The 18,141-nt window shown below is 30.7% G+C and overlaps 5 protein-coding genes and 1 pseudogene across 6 annotated transcripts, besides 2 other annotated features; 2 read left to right on the top strand and 4 right to left on the bottom strand.

Annotated features, from left to right (window-relative positions):
* Nucleotides 1-565: part of a mobile genetic element that runs on past the window's edge.
* A 150-nt stretch (nt 566-715) lies between these two features.
* On the bottom strand, nt 716-2,347 carry TVAGG3_0272310 (annotated as a pseudogene). Its single transcript has one exon. A coding segment is annotated over exon 1 (1,632 nt).
* Nucleotides 2,348-4,109: 1,762 nt separating this feature from the next.
* Nucleotides 4,110-4,880, bottom strand: TVAGG3_0272300 (uncharacterized protein; the record flags this gene model as incomplete). The annotated part of the gene is made up of 1 exon (XM_001580946.2): nt 4,185-4,877. One exon carries the CDS (start codon nt 4,875-4,877, stop codon nt 4,185-4,187), a length of 693 nt encoding a protein of 230 aa, XP_001580996.1.
* A 247-nt stretch (nt 4,881-5,127) lies between these two features.
* Nucleotides 5,128-6,050: a mobile genetic element.
* A 495-nt stretch (nt 6,051-6,545) lies between these two features.
* On the top strand, nt 6,546-8,036 carry TVAGG3_0272280 (proline-rich extensin signature family; the record flags this gene model as incomplete). Its single annotated transcript, XM_001580945.1, has 1 exon — nt 6,567-7,949. One exon carries the CDS (start codon nt 6,567-6,569, stop codon nt 7,947-7,949), a length of 1,383 nt encoding a protein of 460 aa, XP_001580995.1.
* Nucleotides 8,037-8,215: 179 nt separating this feature from the next.
* TVAGG3_0272270 (peptidyl-serine dephosphorylation) lies at nt 8,216-9,390 on the bottom strand (the record flags this gene model as incomplete). The annotated part of the gene is made up of 1 exon (XM_001580944.1): nt 8,218-9,390. One exon carries the CDS (start codon nt 9,388-9,390, stop codon nt 8,218-8,220), a length of 1,173 nt encoding a protein of 390 aa, XP_001580994.1.
* Nucleotides 9,391-9,966: 576 nt separating this feature from the next.
* On the bottom strand, nt 9,967-11,526 carry TVAGG3_0272260 (uncharacterized protein; the record flags this gene model as incomplete). The annotated part of the gene is made up of 1 exon (XM_001580943.1): nt 10,005-10,754. One exon carries the CDS (start codon nt 10,752-10,754, stop codon nt 10,005-10,007), a length of 750 nt encoding a protein of 249 aa, XP_001580993.1.
* A 904-nt stretch (nt 11,527-12,430) lies between these two features.
* TVAGG3_0272250 (protein kinase protein) lies at nt 12,431-13,818 on the top strand (the record flags this gene model as incomplete). Its single annotated transcript, XM_001580941.1, has 1 exon — nt 12,431-13,630. One exon carries the CDS (start codon nt 12,431-12,433, stop codon nt 13,628-13,630), a length of 1,200 nt encoding a protein of 399 aa, XP_001580991.1.
* Between the last annotated feature and the right edge of the window lie 4,323 nt (nt 13,819-18,141).

Genomic DNA, 18,141 nt, shown 5'->3' with positions numbered 1-18,141 from the left:
GACTAAAACCACTGAAAATGAAAAGGGTGGACAGGTTTGATTTAATGTTTGTGCTTAATGCTTTGAAATATTGAACAGCCATAAAGAATGAACATTGAATATGTCGACATTGAGTTAATAATTGATTAAAATATGATTTCTCATTTGTTATTAGTTTTGATTTCACTGCATCATCTAGAAAAATTAGTGAATGCAAAAATTCTTTATCAAAATTTGAAATGGAAAGTGTTTCAAATAATTCATCCCGTTGTTTATCAATAATTTTATCCTCTAATCCTTGCTTCTTGATTGTATTATATAATTCTTTATACATTAAAAAGTTTTTTAAATAATCTTCTGCTTCTTCTTGTGATAAATAAATAATTGGAATTTTGATTAAATGCTTTAAAGATTCAAATGTATCATCTGAAGGTGAACCTGAACGGTTGATATAAATTAACACATGTGAATGGGGGGAAGTGTTAGCAATAATGATAATTTGTTTTAATATCGTTAATGTTTTACCTTTATTTTGTTTACCAATTGCTGCAGTGATTGAATTTAAGTAACATTCAGAATATGGAATTTTCATTAATTTTTCCTTAGATAAAGCATTTCTATTATCACTCAATGCTTCATTAATCATATCATCTACGTATGTATTATATACTCCCGCTAATTCTTCATCGGGGGTGGATGAATTTAAATCCATTTAATCAAAAATAAATTTATAATTTTAAACATTTCTATTCATCAATATTTCATCATATGAACTTCTATACTGTGGTGGTGTACCTGTTGGATGATATTTCAAACCTTCATCCGGTGTCCATGTCCAATATGTAGTCCTAGTAAACCAAACCTGAGGAGGATTTGTCACCTTTGAACAGTAAGTGTCATTTACACCCTGAATGATTGGATAAGCTTTCACTTGTACTGTAACTTGTGAGTTGAAAGTTTCTAATCCATCAAAGAATATACCCGCTCCATTACGTTGAACTGGAATAGTGCATAAGAATGAAGTTTGGTCTTTCCATGTTCTAGCTGATGGCGTGCCATCATCTGCATTTAATGGTCTAGTTAATGAGTCCTCGTATTCTTCCGTGCATTCATTCACTCCATCTAAATCAGAAGCTTGAAGCATACGTGTAAAGAATATGTCACCCACTGTGGTCATCGCTTGATCGGGGAAGTTTCTGGAATCTATAGTGACCTGAAGACCTCGAAGCATTGGATTTTCTAAAACTGTTCTTTGCATTGCATTTTTCGGAAATGTTAACACAACATCTGTAACATTATGAAGAGCGTATGAGAAATCTGAGCTAATACCTTCAGGAGTGATGCAACCCCCATTTAGTGAACGAACGTCAATATGTTGAGCTGGAATCATGAATGGATCTTCCTTACTAAATAAACGTGGTATTGCTTTAACTGATTCTTCAATTAAACCGTATCCTGTGTAATGCATTTATCCTCTAAAACTTCCATCTTTGTGCATGAAATAATAACGTCATCAACTGTTGCGTCAGCAGATGTAGCGGCTAAGCTTGTAATTAATTTGGTAGGAAGTCCGATTTGTTGGAATTTGCGATCATATTTATAAACATGATTCATAATCTTTTCATAATTTTCATCAGTTATCTTTTCATAAACGTAATTTTGTAAATCAGCAACTCTTAACGGGTCAACCTGACAAAATACTAAAGTATCCCTGAAAACATAATATTTAAGAATGATATCACCAAATGATTTAGGATAATCATCGAACGCCTGAAATGCTAACAAATCATTTACCGGAATAATCATATCAAAAGTGACATCAACTTCTTCATTTGCTTTCTTGAAAACTTCTGAAGGATCAATATATTTACCACATACTGAGTTATCATATTTTTGAACATTATTTATAACGAATGAACAAACTTTTTAACTTTCCTTTCTGATTTCGGTTTATATGTTGCAAATGCGAAAGATTCACGGGCGCAATCCATCTGAAGATAACCAGCATCACCTCTTTCGGTTTCTACTTCTAATTGTTTAAAGCTTTGATTTGATGATTTGTAACCAACGAATAAACGCATGCATTTAAAAGCGGCATCACATGTGAAAGCTTTATTTGAAACTAGAGTTGCTTTAACTTTGCGTTTAATATATGTCACCTTTGGTTCATCATGAGCTGGATTTGTAATTCTTAAATGAGTTTGTTTATCATCAAAATATGGAGTATCAGAGTCATAGCATGAACTTTCAAGTTCTCTATAATATCTTCTACGTCATTCTTTGCAAATATTTCATTTATCTTTTCGAATGAATGAAACACATTTCCATTAATCGGTTTGGTGTTTGGCACCAAATAGTTAGTCGTCATTTATTATTTAAATCAAAATTAAAATATGAAAATGAATTTTTAATTTTAATGAAATAATCAACTACGGCTGCAGGTATATTTAAGAAACTGTGGGATAAAGTAAAAAGAGGAGCGAGTAAAGTTTGGGAAACAATGAAGAAAGGAGCAAATTGGATATTTAAGAATAAAGAAGCAATTAGTGACGTAGCTGAATCAATAACACCAAAAGCTGCCCCAATAAGAGAAATATTAAATAAAGGAGAAAAAGTTTATCAAAGACTACAACCGATACTAAGATAAAAATAATATTTATTTATTTTTCCACTATTTACCTCCTATTTTATTAAGTATTCCTTCAGCAATTCCACCAACTGCGTTACCTGCTTGTGCTCCATCGCCGGATTACCTGCTTTAGCACCTAATACTCCACCTATGATAGTTCCTGCCGTTTTCGCTACTGGTGCCAAAAAGTTTGCAATGGGTTTAATAATCTTTTGATGAACCCAACCCGCAGCTTTCTTAATTCCATCCCATAATTTTTTAAAGAATCCTGCCGCCATTTCTGATTATTTCATTAAAATTAAAAATATATTTCATCACTTATATTCTAATTTTTATTTAATGATAAATGAACCAATTTTAAAAATAAATGAAACAGAGGAGGAAGAAATAAATGAAAGTGAAAATGTTCAACAAAAAATAAACGTTGTTAAACAATTACTGAAATAAAAATTTTTTCATCTGTTGAAGAATTTAATGACTATTATGCTAACAATAAAAAATTATTTGAAGAATTGACAACATGTAAATTGAATAAAATTAAATGTTTAAAGTTGATGGATTCAAAATTTCAAAAATAAAAGGAGTGGTTAGTTTGAAATCTATTCCTCAATCAAGAATCACCTCATTAATGAAAATAGATGATTTAACAAAAGAATAGAAGAGATTGAAGAAAGAATGAATCAAATAATTGATTTCATAAATTCAAATAATCATTAGTTTCAATTTTTTTTCTCGTTTATGAGGTCTTTGATTATGACTCCATTGATTTCATTCATGATTTAAACAATTTTTTTAATTCCACTATGTTTGGGCTGAGTGTAAATGTCTTACAATTTTGAAAATTTTTTAAATCTTGATTTATTCAAAAACGTAAGAATAAAAACCGTAAGAATCATACATTTTTTACTTCATATGTTAAAATAAATGATACAAAATCGTTCTATATTGTATGAATTCTTACGTTTACAAAAAAAGTCACACAACCCGTCCACATATACTACTTTTGCGACTGAAAGGAATTTGTTATTGTAATCCCAAAATAATTCTTTAGTATGTATTGACCAACAGATGGAACTCCTTTAATTTTATCAGGACAAAGCTTTTCTAAAATCTTTTGCATTAAGATCAAATAAGACTTAATAAACCGATTATTCCCTTTTGCCGCCATTGAAACTGTCTCAAAGATGTATGATAATTCATATTTATCTGTATATTTATATAATTTATTAATGAAATCTTCGTAAAAAGTGTTGATTTCGTCCTCTTTTGATACATGTAGCGTGTACAATCTATTCATAATATCATTATAATCTTTGAAAAAATTCATGAGTAAATCATAAGGGAATGCACTCATGAAAATAATAAAAATTTATTGTCGTCAGGAAAAATGACAAAATTTTCATTATCCTCTAAAGATTATGGTACAAATTTGCTCCGTTAGAGTATATTTTTAAAAATATTAAGTAAAAGATATAAAACAAATAATCTTTAAATAATAAACAAATAAGTATATAGTATCTATACATCATATAACAAACACTCTTCAATTGAAAAGTAAAAACAAGGAAAATGTAAATTAAATGACGAAAGGATTTCTGAAGTTTTCTTCCTCATCAATGAGAGAAACATCGACAGCATCTGCATCTTGTTGTTCTTCAAGAGATATCTTTTCTGGGTTAATACACATAGCGTAACCTGACATATCTATGAATATGCCAAAAATAAAGCATACGAACATAGCTGTAGATGTAATACGTTTGATTCTGTTGTATAAAGAAGTCAATTCTTTCATACATGGTTTTGTTGAAGATCCTGGGCATGGAAGAGCGGGAGAATCTGTAGAATTTGACAATCCGCAACAACTGAGATCTGACTGAAGCTCGTATTTTGTTGGATCATCAAAAGAATACCAGTTATTTGAAACTGTCTTAACAAAACCACTGTAACTTGATGTAGATACGACCAAAAATACTTCGATGATGAGTAAAACTGCCATGCAGCAATGAAAAACGATCCAACCAAGGCCAGTATTGTTTACAGCAGCAACCCAGCCTACAACAATGATAATAAATCCTAAAATAATAACTGAGATAAAGAGAGAAATCATATCTACTGGTAAAAAGGAGCTAATATTAGTTTTTCCAAAATAATGAACTGCAACTGCGCAAAGAATCATAACTGCAATTGACTGGATGCCGTTAATAATAGCAAATCCGATACCAAATACTTTAAGCTCTTTATTCTTTGGTATCTTTGAACAACACGGCATTCAATCCAATTTTTGAATCAAATTGAAAAAAAAATTTATCTTACTCCAATCGTTAGTTTTATGAAAACAGTGTGGCATTGTATTGTAAACATTTTGAAATAAAGAGGCAAGAAAAGTCCTTTTTGCTAATACATTTTGGAGAAATCATTAATAGAATCTGTTTCCGGCTAACTTAATTCTTTGATTGTGCATGTGATTGTTGAATTTTGCTTATTTCTGCTTAATGATTAGATTTTGAACTTGAAAAATAAAAGGTAACTAAACTCCTTTCGCCGATCCGATTTGCTCCATATTTAAAATATAGCTTGCATATGTAGAAGAAAAGCTAATTTTGAAGTACGCCCGAAATCCACCAACAGGATTTCGAGCTACTAAAAAGGTACTTTTAAATGTGATTTTTTTTATAAAAAATTAAATTTATTTTAAGATCAGACTAAAAACTAATTTTATGGAAAATCTATATCGACAAATTTATTACTTATTGGGTATATAGATTTTTTGATTATGGCGATTATGTCTGATATGCTTCCAATAAGCCAAAACACATTTCATACTGATTTCTATAAAAGGTATCTTTATTATAGAAGTGTAAGCTATATCTGTTTGTTTTTTTATTATAACAAATTCAAAATTCTCTTATAAGGACTAGATGAAATCTGTATTATTAAATCATTAGCTAAATGAAGGTTCAAATAGAAAGTAAATATCAATTTATATGATACTGAAACCAAATAGTTCTTTTAATAAAAGATAACACGCTGAAAATTATTGAGTATTTGCAAATCTCAAAAATCTATTGGTGAATTTGGCTCAACTTTTAAAATTATAACATCCATATCAAATCATAAAAGCAGACAAAAATTAAAGCCAAACCTATCGGCCAATTTTTTTTTGATATTTTGATTTTTGAGGTATACTTTTAAAAGTGGATTTAAAGCACTTATGAAAAAACATTAACTTCTGTCGTTATGATTATTGATTTAGACAATAATGATTTTAATCTTTGATTATCAAAACACTAAAGTCATCTTTTTAACATTTGCTTGGTAGCATTAACTCAAGTCTAAAGTACTATTTTATGTGGCACTCTTAGAATTTTTGTATTCATTGTACACGCTGAAATAGTACCATTAAAGTTATGGCGGACTTTCAAAAAATAGTTTGGTCACCTTTGAAAAATATCTAATTTTGAGTCACGAATTTATAGCGAGTGCATAAAAGCTTGAGTAAACTATTTTATTAGATTCTATTTATATAAGGACCACAATAATACTTCATGTGTAAATTTTTCGAATCTTTGAAATCTAATGATAAAAACTTGTCAACTCATTGCAAAGCAAAGATTTTGTGACTAAGATAATGCAATGAGCTGACATATGATCTTAAAAATAGTTCGAATTGTCCTTTATGTGTAATTTATGAATAAATAAACAGTTATACTTTTTTTAATTATTATTTTCCTACCATTTTATTGGTAATGCGTATATTAAAAATGTTTACATGGCGATTAATTTTTTACGCCGAATTTTATTTGAATCGACTCAATATCAATATTTTAATGCAATATTTTTTAACTATTTTTCTTATTGATTATTATTTTTGAAGATTCATGTTCGCTCTGAAAAAATTTTGAATAAACAAAATTCAATAAAAAATATTAAATTTAATTTACAACATCACCTCAATTATATGTTCCCTGCTCTCTCTGTTACTCCTTTCTCTTTAATCACTGAACCATCCAAATTCACTAACCAAGATCCAACGATCTTGTTTAACAAACTTGGATACTACTACGCAATCGGACTTATGCAGCAATTAGACGAGTTAGAAAATATTTCGAACATTATATGGTCAGATATCAATAAAGATTTTACAGATGTTCAACAAAGAATTCAAAATCTTCACACAAAGGTGCAAGCAGTTAAACAAAAAGTTCCTTTATGTGTAGAGAAGCTTAGCAAAGCTCCAGCACACTCATTTAACAAAAACCTCTGCCAACAAATGTATCCTCCATTAGCGAAGCCCGAAGATAATGTTTCAATGGAGATCAAAAGTAATCTTGTCAAAGTTCTTTACTCTATTTCGAAACCGGCACCAACACTTGCAGCTTGGAAGCCTCTCATACCAGATTATCAAAATCTTGATAAATATATTACAAATCCTTCCGCATTCATGGATATGTTCAGAGAAGAAATGCTTAGAGATTGTCAAAACTTAGTAAATAGGAGACATAAAGGTGGATATAGACACAGGAAAGAACAAGATGATATCGATCAGAAGTCTGAACAAGGAAAGAATGTGATGATTGTCAAAATCTTGCCTCTGCCAACAATTGTTCAACAGCCACCACCAATTGGAAAGATTCAGGGCTGGAATAACAGGCTTTCCTTCAAAACTTCGATAAGTTCAAGTGATGATGCTGCATTATTTGCTTCTTCAGCCATCAAACCTGCAACACTTTCTACACCAGAACAAAGGAAGAGAGCTCCAAGACCTCCTCCAAAGCCAATCCAACTTCCAGATCCAGTTCCAACTCCAGTTGCTCAACCAGAGGCTGCTCCAGAACCAGAAAAGAAAGAGAAAAAACTCAGATGGGGAAAGTCAAAAGAAAAGAAGGCTCCACCTCCAAAAGCAGCTCCAGCCCCTGCTGCTCGTGCACCACAAGCCCCTGCTGCTCGTGCACCACAAGCTCCTTCTGCTCCTGCTGCACCACCTCCACCACCTGCACCTGCAGCTCCACCGCCACCACCTGCACCTGCAGCTCCACCGCCACCACCGCCTCCTTCGGTCCCTGCACCACCTCCACCATCTATTCCAAAGCCGCCTGCTACAGTGACTATTTCTCAAAGTGGAGGTGCCTCAAATCACTTGGATCTCATCAAACAAGGAAACTTCAAGCTAAGGAAGTTCTCTGTGTGCAAACCAAAGGACGAGCCAAAGAAAGATGTGGATCCAAATTCATTATCTGTCGGAGAGCTTCTTCAATACATGGCTTCTATAAGAGCTGATGTTGCTGCTTCTGATGATGATCAATCAGCTGATTCAGATGACGATTCATCCGAAGATTGGTAATCAAATTTCCAAATTTTCTCTTATTTTATTTAATGATGCGTTTAAAAAAAGAAAATTAATATCAAAACAATCGATATTTTTGAAGTTGAATTGAAGATCTCAAAATATGTTTTGCAAACCGAAATAAATTCAGTATGAAATATCTTTGAATAGTGTTAAAAATACAAATATTGTCGAGATTTTCATTAAAATTGCAATATTCCAAAATTAAATTGGTAAATTATACAAAAAAGTTGATTATTTTTGAATAGTAATTACACAAAAACCTTTATTTCTTAGCCTGAACATATAGCGCCGTTGATGAAGCGACTGCAACAACATTTTCTAGTGGATGAGCTTCAACAACTCCGATTCTCCTGGAGAAGTCGATATTATCAACTTTTTGCGCTCCAGCAATGAAGTCATACGACTTATTATTCTTCCAATCCCAAACGCAGTACTCATTTCCGTATTTTCCTGAGATAATTTCATCAGTCGGGAGCACAGACGATATGAAATAGTCTCTGCAGTATCCCTTGTGGACAACCAAGTTCATTCTACCTGGAAAAGACTGAACTTCTATAGCGGCTTCTGCTTGACTTGGGTTTCTGAGGTCCCAGACCATGCAGTGACCGAATATTCTGGATAAGAAGTGTACTCCATCGTTCAAAAATCTGATAGAGGACACGTATTGGCATCCATTTGTAAATGTTGATTTATCTACTGCAGATTGTACGTTCATAGTAGCTGCTGCGGATAAATTCGAAGACTGTTGACGCATATCAAGCATTTTAATATATCCCTGATCGTCTGAAATGAGAATTGCATATGGTATTTGATTTGTAACGGCAGAAGCTGTTAATTCTACACGAGAAGAGTTAGTTCTGTATGTAAATACAGGAGGAACATCTCTATTCATATCCCAAAGTCTTACACAACCAACATCTACCATCAAGAAAGATGTTTGGTCATATAAGGCTTCTATTGATACTAGGAACTCTGTTTCAACATCGAAGAACTTTTTGAGCTGGACTGCTTCGTATTTTACCTCGTAAGATTTAAGTTTTGGAAAGAGAAAAGTATTATTTGGCTGATTTTGATCGAAATTATCCCAAGTAGGTCGAGGAGTTTGAGTTAATTTCCATAATTTCGTCTCGTGCATGTTTGTTGTAAGAAATAGAGGATTTAAGTCTGTTTTTGGAATCCATCTGATGGCACAAACTCTTGGCTCGCTCAAAACTGATCGGAGATAGTCAAATTCTGATTTGTGGGCATGCATTTGTGTAACAAATTCTATCTGGTTTTTATTTGTGTATCTAAATATAACAGCACGACCAGAAACATCGCCTGTTGCAAGAAAATTGCCTGTTTGATTAAATTGTAATGCAGAAATAAAGTCATCGTCATTCAAAGGTGCATCTAAACCTCTTTCGCCAAATACTTTTGTTGTTTCAAACTCCATTTCTGTCACTTTTTTGACCAAAATCATTAAAAGTAATTCATTAAATGATTAGTATAAATAATATGCAGATCATTTGTTTTGAAAAGATATGGGATCAATAGGAAACTCTCATCACATATAAACAAAATTTCTTATTTTGGTACAATGAATTTGAATAAAGACTATACTAAGATTTTTAATGTATCATACAAGATTCAACTACTCAATGCCAATGATATTAATATAATTAATTAATAATTCCTTACAACTAATGACATAAATCAAGGTATTTTATTCTCACAGTATTCCAACAATTTGTATGCAAATATTTAAAAGTACCAAGCTCTCTACGAAGCCATAGCTGTATGTATATTTACTAATCAAGCTAATGTCTAATAAAATGGTATTGAAGCTTTTCAAATTGCAGGAAAGAATAATAGAACAGAAAACGTTTTTGAAAATGCTGTATGCGTATATTTAATAGACTGTTATGTTCATATTGCAATGGAAAACAATAATCATAAGATATTTGAATACATAATCATTCATGAAACTACTAAATAAATTAAGTGGATTCGACAAAAAAAAACTCGCTTATTTGGTATTAAAATAACTAAACTCAATGTTTATTCGATTTAAGAATAAAATGTTTTCTCTGTTTGTGCGTCTTCTTCATTAAGGGCCATTTCTGTGACATTTCTTGTTTGTTTCTTCTTTGGATTTGATTTCTTATATTCTTCGTAATATTTCGGATCTTTCAAAAATGTAGATTCAAATGCAAGTTCTGATCTTGCTTGAGCACTTGAGACTGTTAATAAAATGTAAGTTAATGAAATTGGGCCTGTAATTAAAATGAAGATAAAGATAATGATGCAATAAATAATGAACATCACATCTAATGGGGATTGCTTAACCATATTCCACCAACTTGAGCAGAAACATAGCCATGTATAATCACATGAGCATTCTGGACATTTGATTGGAACAGCATCATCACAATCACATCCACATCTGTAGCAGAATAAATCAAATATGTTTCCATATTTACCGCTCACGTTGCAACCTAATGCGCATCCCAATAATCCGCAATAGTTAGAACAGAAATGTCTATGATGATTTTCATAAAATTCTTGCAAATGTTCTGTTCTATTACAGCAGCAATCATAACAAACATTGCACAAAATACCTGATCTATAGAAGCGATTAGGACAAGCGAATAAGAAAACCAAAATAATAATAAATTCAACAATTGTAACAACGATCCAGAATATCAGGAATTTCTTTACTGTTGGATTAAATGGTACATTAGTGTCACCACCACTTTCATTACCACCTCCTGTTGTTGAATTATCTGGTTCTGGTGGTAATGGATCATAATCTGGCATTACATATTCTGTAACTGGTCATGTTTGCCCTGTTCCATAATTCTTGATATTCATATGATTTAATCTCAATGTGCTTTTTCCACCATATTTAAGAGTGTTAGTTGTTGCTGAGAGTCTGCAATACATAGTTGTAGCCTTATCTGGTGGCATATAACCGAAGTAGAAAACAGAATCAATCGCTCCAGTTTTATGTCTACCAAACTGTTTAGGGATCAAATTTTGATCAAAATTTAGAATTGCTTGACCTGGAAATGGAGTATTATCTTGTCCTCCTCCTATATTAGCTTCAAAGTAGTCATATTTGAGATTTGTTGATAATTGTGATATAAATACATATGAATCTTTTCTTTCATATTTAGTCGCGTCGTAAACAGTGTTACTAACATACATATCAAATTGTATCTCACTATCTGATTCCATAACAATTTGTTGGTAAGTAATGTTCATATATTGACCACCTTTGAGTAAAGGAACGACATCAAATTGAGAAACATTGTTTTTGGCATAGAAAATTACATATTTGTTAGCATCAGTCGATGATGCGAAAGGATATGACATGTTCTTATGATCATATACCATTACGGGGCCGTTTGACTCGATGTTAACAATGGTGACGAAGAAATTCTTGAAATTTGGATATGAAAAGTTTAATTGGATTGGTCGATAAAGAGGAATCTTATCTACAGAATATACAATATTCGACTTGGGCTGATATGAAAAAGTCTTCCATATTTCAATATCTATGGACTGTTGGCAGAGAAGGAAAGGAATCATGTGATGTGATTTTCTGATTAGCGAAATTCAGTAATTTGCCCATTGAAAATTTCAGAGAATTTCATCGTTTGTAAATACAATGATATTGGAAATGCAAATACTTTACATATTCTTCAAAAGCAAGGACTGGCATAATCTGACATATAACCATTCAAATATCAGGTAAGATTCAAAACTGATTTAGGATAAGAAACTTTATTGATTAGAATTTAAATATGATCGTTTTCTGACTCTATTATATTGGAAACCACTGAATCAATTAATTGTATAGGTTATTCAAAAATTGTGAACTCCGAAATTCGGGTTACATGAGACACCACATTGTTAATAAATTACTTATTTGTATCTAGGTGAGCCATATTTCTCCAAAAAATATCTAATCTCCTTACTTTATTTTAAAATTATTCGCCCAGATATATGTAACTACTCAACAATGATATACTGTTTCAACCCATTCAGATATAGCCTTACGGTAATGTTTATTTTTATTTTTACGAGTGAAAAAAAAAATAATATATTTTTTGCTTCAGTATAAAATATCAAGTAGTATAAAAGACACAAATGCAATTCAGCCTATCCAAATGTCACCATTACACATATTCTTGAAAAATTGAATCTTATGATTTTCATATCTAGTCTCTTCTTACTTGACAATACAATATATGCTATTCATATGAATAATTTCCAACAATAATTATACTAATATTCTCTTCTGGAAAATGTTCAGATTAAATATCTCCTCAGAATGGTTAAATAAGGGAAGTGACATGCCACTTGAAAAAAGCGCTATAATTTGCATAAAATATATAAAGATCATGATTTGGCTTTGAACAAATAAAGAAAAAAGACTGTCACTTTTATCATTTCATTTTGCAATGAGAAAAAGCCATTATACAGATCTAATGGAAAGAAATAAAGACTATGTTAATGCCTATGACGCATTGTACAAGCTATCCTCATCTAATGAAGACCAAATAGATAAAATTTATCAAGATATCAAAATTAATTTGATCGAAACCAATGTTTTTCCGCCATCTCAGATGTTAGCGAATATCATTGATATATCTAAATTTAATAACCGCTACTTCAAATCATATTGGTTAATATTCAAAAAGATATTTGAAGAATATCATCTCACAGAAATTAAGAGTAACTCAACCATTTTTAATTACTTCGTATATAAAGAATATGGAATAGTATTAGATGATGAAAATAAAAGCGATTCCGAATTTGGTCGATATGAAGATGAAAATTATTCATTGGAAGTTCATGAAGAAAACACGGTTTACAGAGCAATAATGAATGATGACAAACAATCATTAATAATATACGCAGAAAGACCTGGGTTTGATAAAGATCAAAGTCTGAAAAGTGAATTTTATCCATTTAATGCTCCAAATTCATTACTTGAATTATGTTGTTATCATGGTGCTGTTAATTGTTTTAAATTATTGAGATCAAAATTCAACTCAGAGATAACCAAGAAATGCCTTTGGAATTCATTCTTGGGTGGAAACCAAGAGATAATGAGCGAATGTTTGAAAATTCAATCACCAGATTATGAATGCATGAGATATGCAATTATTTCGCATAATGTTGACTTTATTACTTTCCTAATGAATGAATACGAAATTGCAATTGATTTATATCATTGTGGATATTATAACAACCTTCAAGCCTTTTTAATTTATTTAGATCAAACTCTTGATATGCACAAATGTCTTGTTTATTCTCCTCTATTTAATATTCCTTCTCTTGTTGAATATTTGATTGCACATGATGCTGAAATTAATACAAAAGATAAATACGGATTTGCTGCTCTTCATTATGCCACCATTAAAAATAGTAAAGAAATAATAAATATTTTAATAGATCATCATGCAAATATTAATGCAAAAGATATAAATGGAGGAACTGCTCTTCACATCGCAACAAGAAATAATAATAAAGATATTGCAGAACTTCTTATTTCTAATGGAATTGATATCAATGCAAAAACTAATAATGGAAAAACTGCTCTTAAAATTGCAATTGAAAATAATTACAAAGAAATCGAAGATCTGCTTATTTCTCATAGTACCAAAGTGACAAAAAGAAGTTGAATATTTTTAAATAACTCTTTTTTATGATGTATTTAATAACCCATTCATATAACTTCTTACATTTGGTATAGAACTTAAGGGTGCACCCGTATGTACGTTTATTTGAGAGGAGGAGGATTACCCTCTCAATTTTGAGGGATTCGTTAGTTTATTTTCTCGATGAATATGCAATAAAATTTGATTTTTACCTTATCAATATACTTCATATAATATACACATGTTCATGTAAAAACTTTTTTCCAAAATCCTCAGGAATTAAGGGATTTTTGAATTTTAAGAATTTTTTTCGAATTTTTTCAAAGGTAGTCTCACGAGAAAACTGACGGTAAAAATTCGATGAAACCAGGTGCATTGTATAGTACATATATGTGGTAAATAAATGTCGATTAGCTTTGTAAAAAATATCCCACAGTTTTTGAGATCTTGAAAACGGCCATTCAAAAAGTCGAAAATTTTCGCGAGATGTTAATGGGCAAGACAGTTTTTCGACAAATAAATCATAAACATGGGAATTAAAATAAGGCGTTATATTACATATATGGTAAAGAATATGGATGTGAAGAGCGTTAGTAGAATGGAAAGACTTTGAAATTTTAAAAAATTTATCTGGACTAAAAAATTATTTGATTATAAAAAACATATTATATATCAATTGCTATATAGAACTATCATAACAGATTTTGGAAAAGCCGCAAATCCCCAAGTTGGAGAATTCATTAAATACTAATTATTCAGCTTTTTATCAGAAAGGAAGGTAGTGTAGTGGTTGGGAACGCTATGCTCTTTTTGAATCTAAAAGGCAACTGTTCAAATCATAACATCTTTGTTTTTTTTCTTATTCTGCCATTATTGTTTTTCCTTGTTATGATTCAAATTAAAAATATTTTAGTAAAGGTATTTTGGACATCATTTTTTCACATTGTCTCAATGCAAATGTTTGAAAATTTTGTAGGCAATATGACAACTCTTTCAACATTTGTTCTCTTTTATTAACTCAAACAGATTTAGGATCTAATTTCATGCCTTCGAAGACATTTAAACCATCTTCAACATAATTTATTGACAAATTGATAACAATTACTCATGAATGTCGTAGATTTAATATCCTGTCACTCAGCAACAAATTCGGGTTCAATAACAAAGCTCAGTAAAAACTTTCCAGAAATTCTCCAATTTATTTTAGTGTCTTTTTGCGTCATTACGGCTGCATTTTCTTCTGCATCTGAACGCTGTGTTTGGAAGAAGACGAAATACAGAAACTTTCAACACAAGTAATCAGATTTTCTTGTCTTTCATGTTAAAATGCTTCATCTCGCTAGGTATACGTCATTTATTGGATGGATTGTTAGCTTTGTGTCCAAATAGCAAAAAAAAGTATTAATTTAAATTTCGCATTTTGCATAAGTATACGCTTTAATTTATATCAAAACAGATTTAGATAGCTTAAAACAATATAGTTTACTCATAAATACATCTTGATAATTCACTTCTTCAATTTTCATAATCTTATATCCTGACCTATATCCTCTTATAAACCATATTTCTACTGAGATCTTCTTAAAGCATCTTTTTATCCCTATCTACGCCTCGAAACCCTATTTTTCCGGCGGAATATGAATCTTCGGGTCTCGCTGATTCGATTTCTGCAGTCAGATCGTAAAAATACCCACTACATAGCCTGATAATCTCAATTTAAGTTCCTTAATTTTTTTGAAAAAAAAATTAAAACTCCCTTATCAAACATCATGCTCATTTTTACGAATTTCATTTTTCCTTTAAGTTTAAAATATACGCTTTTTAGCATGTTTATAATACATTTTCAATTTACATTTACATTTTTATTTTTGAATTGTTTATTTATATTTCCGTTTGAACAATAATATTTATTGAAAATTGTGAGAGAAACGGATATAATAAAAAACACCATACAACAAAATTCACTTTTTTTCATACTTACGCGGATCACTCCTTTTCGGCCCAATATGCCGGAAATGATAAAACTCTCAGATCTAGTTGCTAAGATCCAAACTCTCGACTCTCAAATCTATTTCCTCAGATCTTGTTGCTAAGATCTACTTCCTCAGATCTTGTTGCTAAGATCTACTTCCTCAGATCTTGTTGCTAAGATCCAAACTCTCGACTCTCAAATCTACTTCCTCAGATCTTGTTGCTAAGATCTACTTCCTCAGATCTTGTTGCTAAGATCTAAACTCTCGACTCTCAAATCTACTTCCTCAGATCTTGTTGCTAAGATCCAAACTCTCGACTCTCAAATCTACTTCCTCAGATCTTGTTGCTAAGATCTAAACTCTCGACTCTCAAATCTACTTCCTCAGATCTTGTTGCTAAGATCTAAACTCTCGACTCTCAAATCTACTTCCTCAGATCTTGTTGCTAAGATCCAAACTCTCGACTCTCAAATCTATTTCCTCAGATCTTGTTGCTAAGATCTAAACTCTCGACTCTCAAATCTACTTCCTCAGATCTTGTTGCTAAGATCTACTTCCTCAGATATTGTTGCTAAGATCCAAACTCTCGACTCTCAAATCTACTTCCTCAGATCTTGTTGCTAAGATCTATTTCCTCAGATCTTGTTGCTAAGATCCAAACTCTCGACTCTCAAATCTACTTCCTCAGATCTTGTTGCTAAGATCCAAACTCTCGACTCTCAAATCTACTTCCTCAGATCTTGTTGCTAAGATCGATCTATTATACTCAATTTTACTTAAGCAATATAGATCACCTTTATTATGATTCTCTTTATCTGTACTTGTTTAAAATTAAATTACATCATAAAGATCTAATTACAAATTATTTAGAATTTTGAAATAAAACCAGTATTTTATCAAATGCTTTGAGATTAATGCATTCAAACTTAAAAAAAAGATATATTCAGATCAATTTCAATATTATTGATTTTTTAATGTAAAAACTATGTCTACATAGATCTCAAACAATTTTATTAGATACTCTTTTTCCCAATTTTTTTCAAAATCTCTTTTTACATATCAAAAATTGTATTTTTCAATTTCATTTTTATTTTTTCCATATTTTTTTTGGAATTTGGATATGCGTCCAAAGTAGTTATGTCATTAGAAAAATATTAGATATCTGAAGAGAAAATGATAACTTAGAGAGTTTTAAAGATTTTATTTTCGAATACAAATATAGACCTCAGAGGAATACATTCTAAATAAATTTGTATCTGAGGGTGAATAAATAAGAACAAAATTTAAAGGGTTAGCATAAATAATGTAGAAATTAAGATTGGAATTTAAATTTAATACAAAATTAAAGGGAATGAATTTGCGATTAGTAGGGTATGGCAAATGGATTGGGAAACATTGGTTACACATGAAAATTATCAGATGTAAGAATTTGGTGCAGATATTTTAAAAATGAGATCTGAGTGCTTAAACAATATCTCAAAATTCAAATTTTCCAAATGAAAATTTGGAAAATTCCCAAAATGCAGAATCAACTGATGATTTTCAATCATTAATAACGCCAATACAAGAAGATCATTTTCCTTCTGCCAACGAACTAAAACAATGGTTTGATATTGCCCATGATGTTTTAATTAGTCCGCCACCTGAGAATCAACATCCAGAAATTGATGAAGAAGAGACACAAAAAGCAATTTATCTATTACAAAACTTAGACTTTCCTAAGAAATAAAATTATTTAATTTATTCTTGTTTGTTTTTTAATTAAACATGTATATTTATTAACATTTCCTTTTTTAATACCTTTCCAACTTCTATTAGTAACAAACACATAACTAATTTGAAGATTTAGCGTTATGAAGAAGTATCCAAGTAATAACGTCAATAATGCATTTGCGATAGGATATAATTGCACCAAAGGTTAAAACTTGTATAAAGAATGAAAAATGAAATTTAATACAATTTTTTTTCGAAAAAAATCCATGCTTGGCTAGATTTTCATAGTTATTGAATATGCATTACTGACATCTTGTAAAAGATGCCGATCAAGGCTTTCAAGATTGCTAAATTTCTCGATTAAAATTTACATTTTTTTTTTATTTGTGTTTAATTACATTTTACAGTTTGCAGACTTACATAAAATCCGCAACATAGTGGTTATTTAATATTTGCCCCACAGTATTGTAGTTTGAAATTTACGATAAGATTATAATTGATAAAGTAAGGTTTTGTCATTAATGCATCTTATAAACTTTCATTGATAAATATGGATAGATAAGTTCTGTGTTCAAAAGTAAGCATTTTTTAAAACGCGCAATTATATCAAGAACGACTATCATAAATTCATGAGTATCGATGATTTTCGTTTAGGATGGACTTAATCGGCTTGATTGATATACATATTTTAAAATGGCATAGCTTTGTGCATGTTATGTCAAGCATTGTGCCAAACCAATTTAAAATGAAACAAATTATTTTAAAGAAACTATATATGAACTATTCGAACACTTTATATTAATGTAGGGAGCTATAAATTTAAATATTCTAAAAATTTATTTATTTGTT

Source organism: Trichomonas vaginalis, chromosome V (genome assembly GCF_026262505.1).
Source record: "Trichomonas vaginalis G3 chromosome V, whole genome shotgun sequence".
Classification (NCBI taxonomy): Eukaryota; Parabasalia; order Trichomonadida; family Trichomonadidae; genus Trichomonas; species Trichomonas vaginalis.
This window is presented reverse-complemented; position numbering and strand designations above follow the sequence as displayed.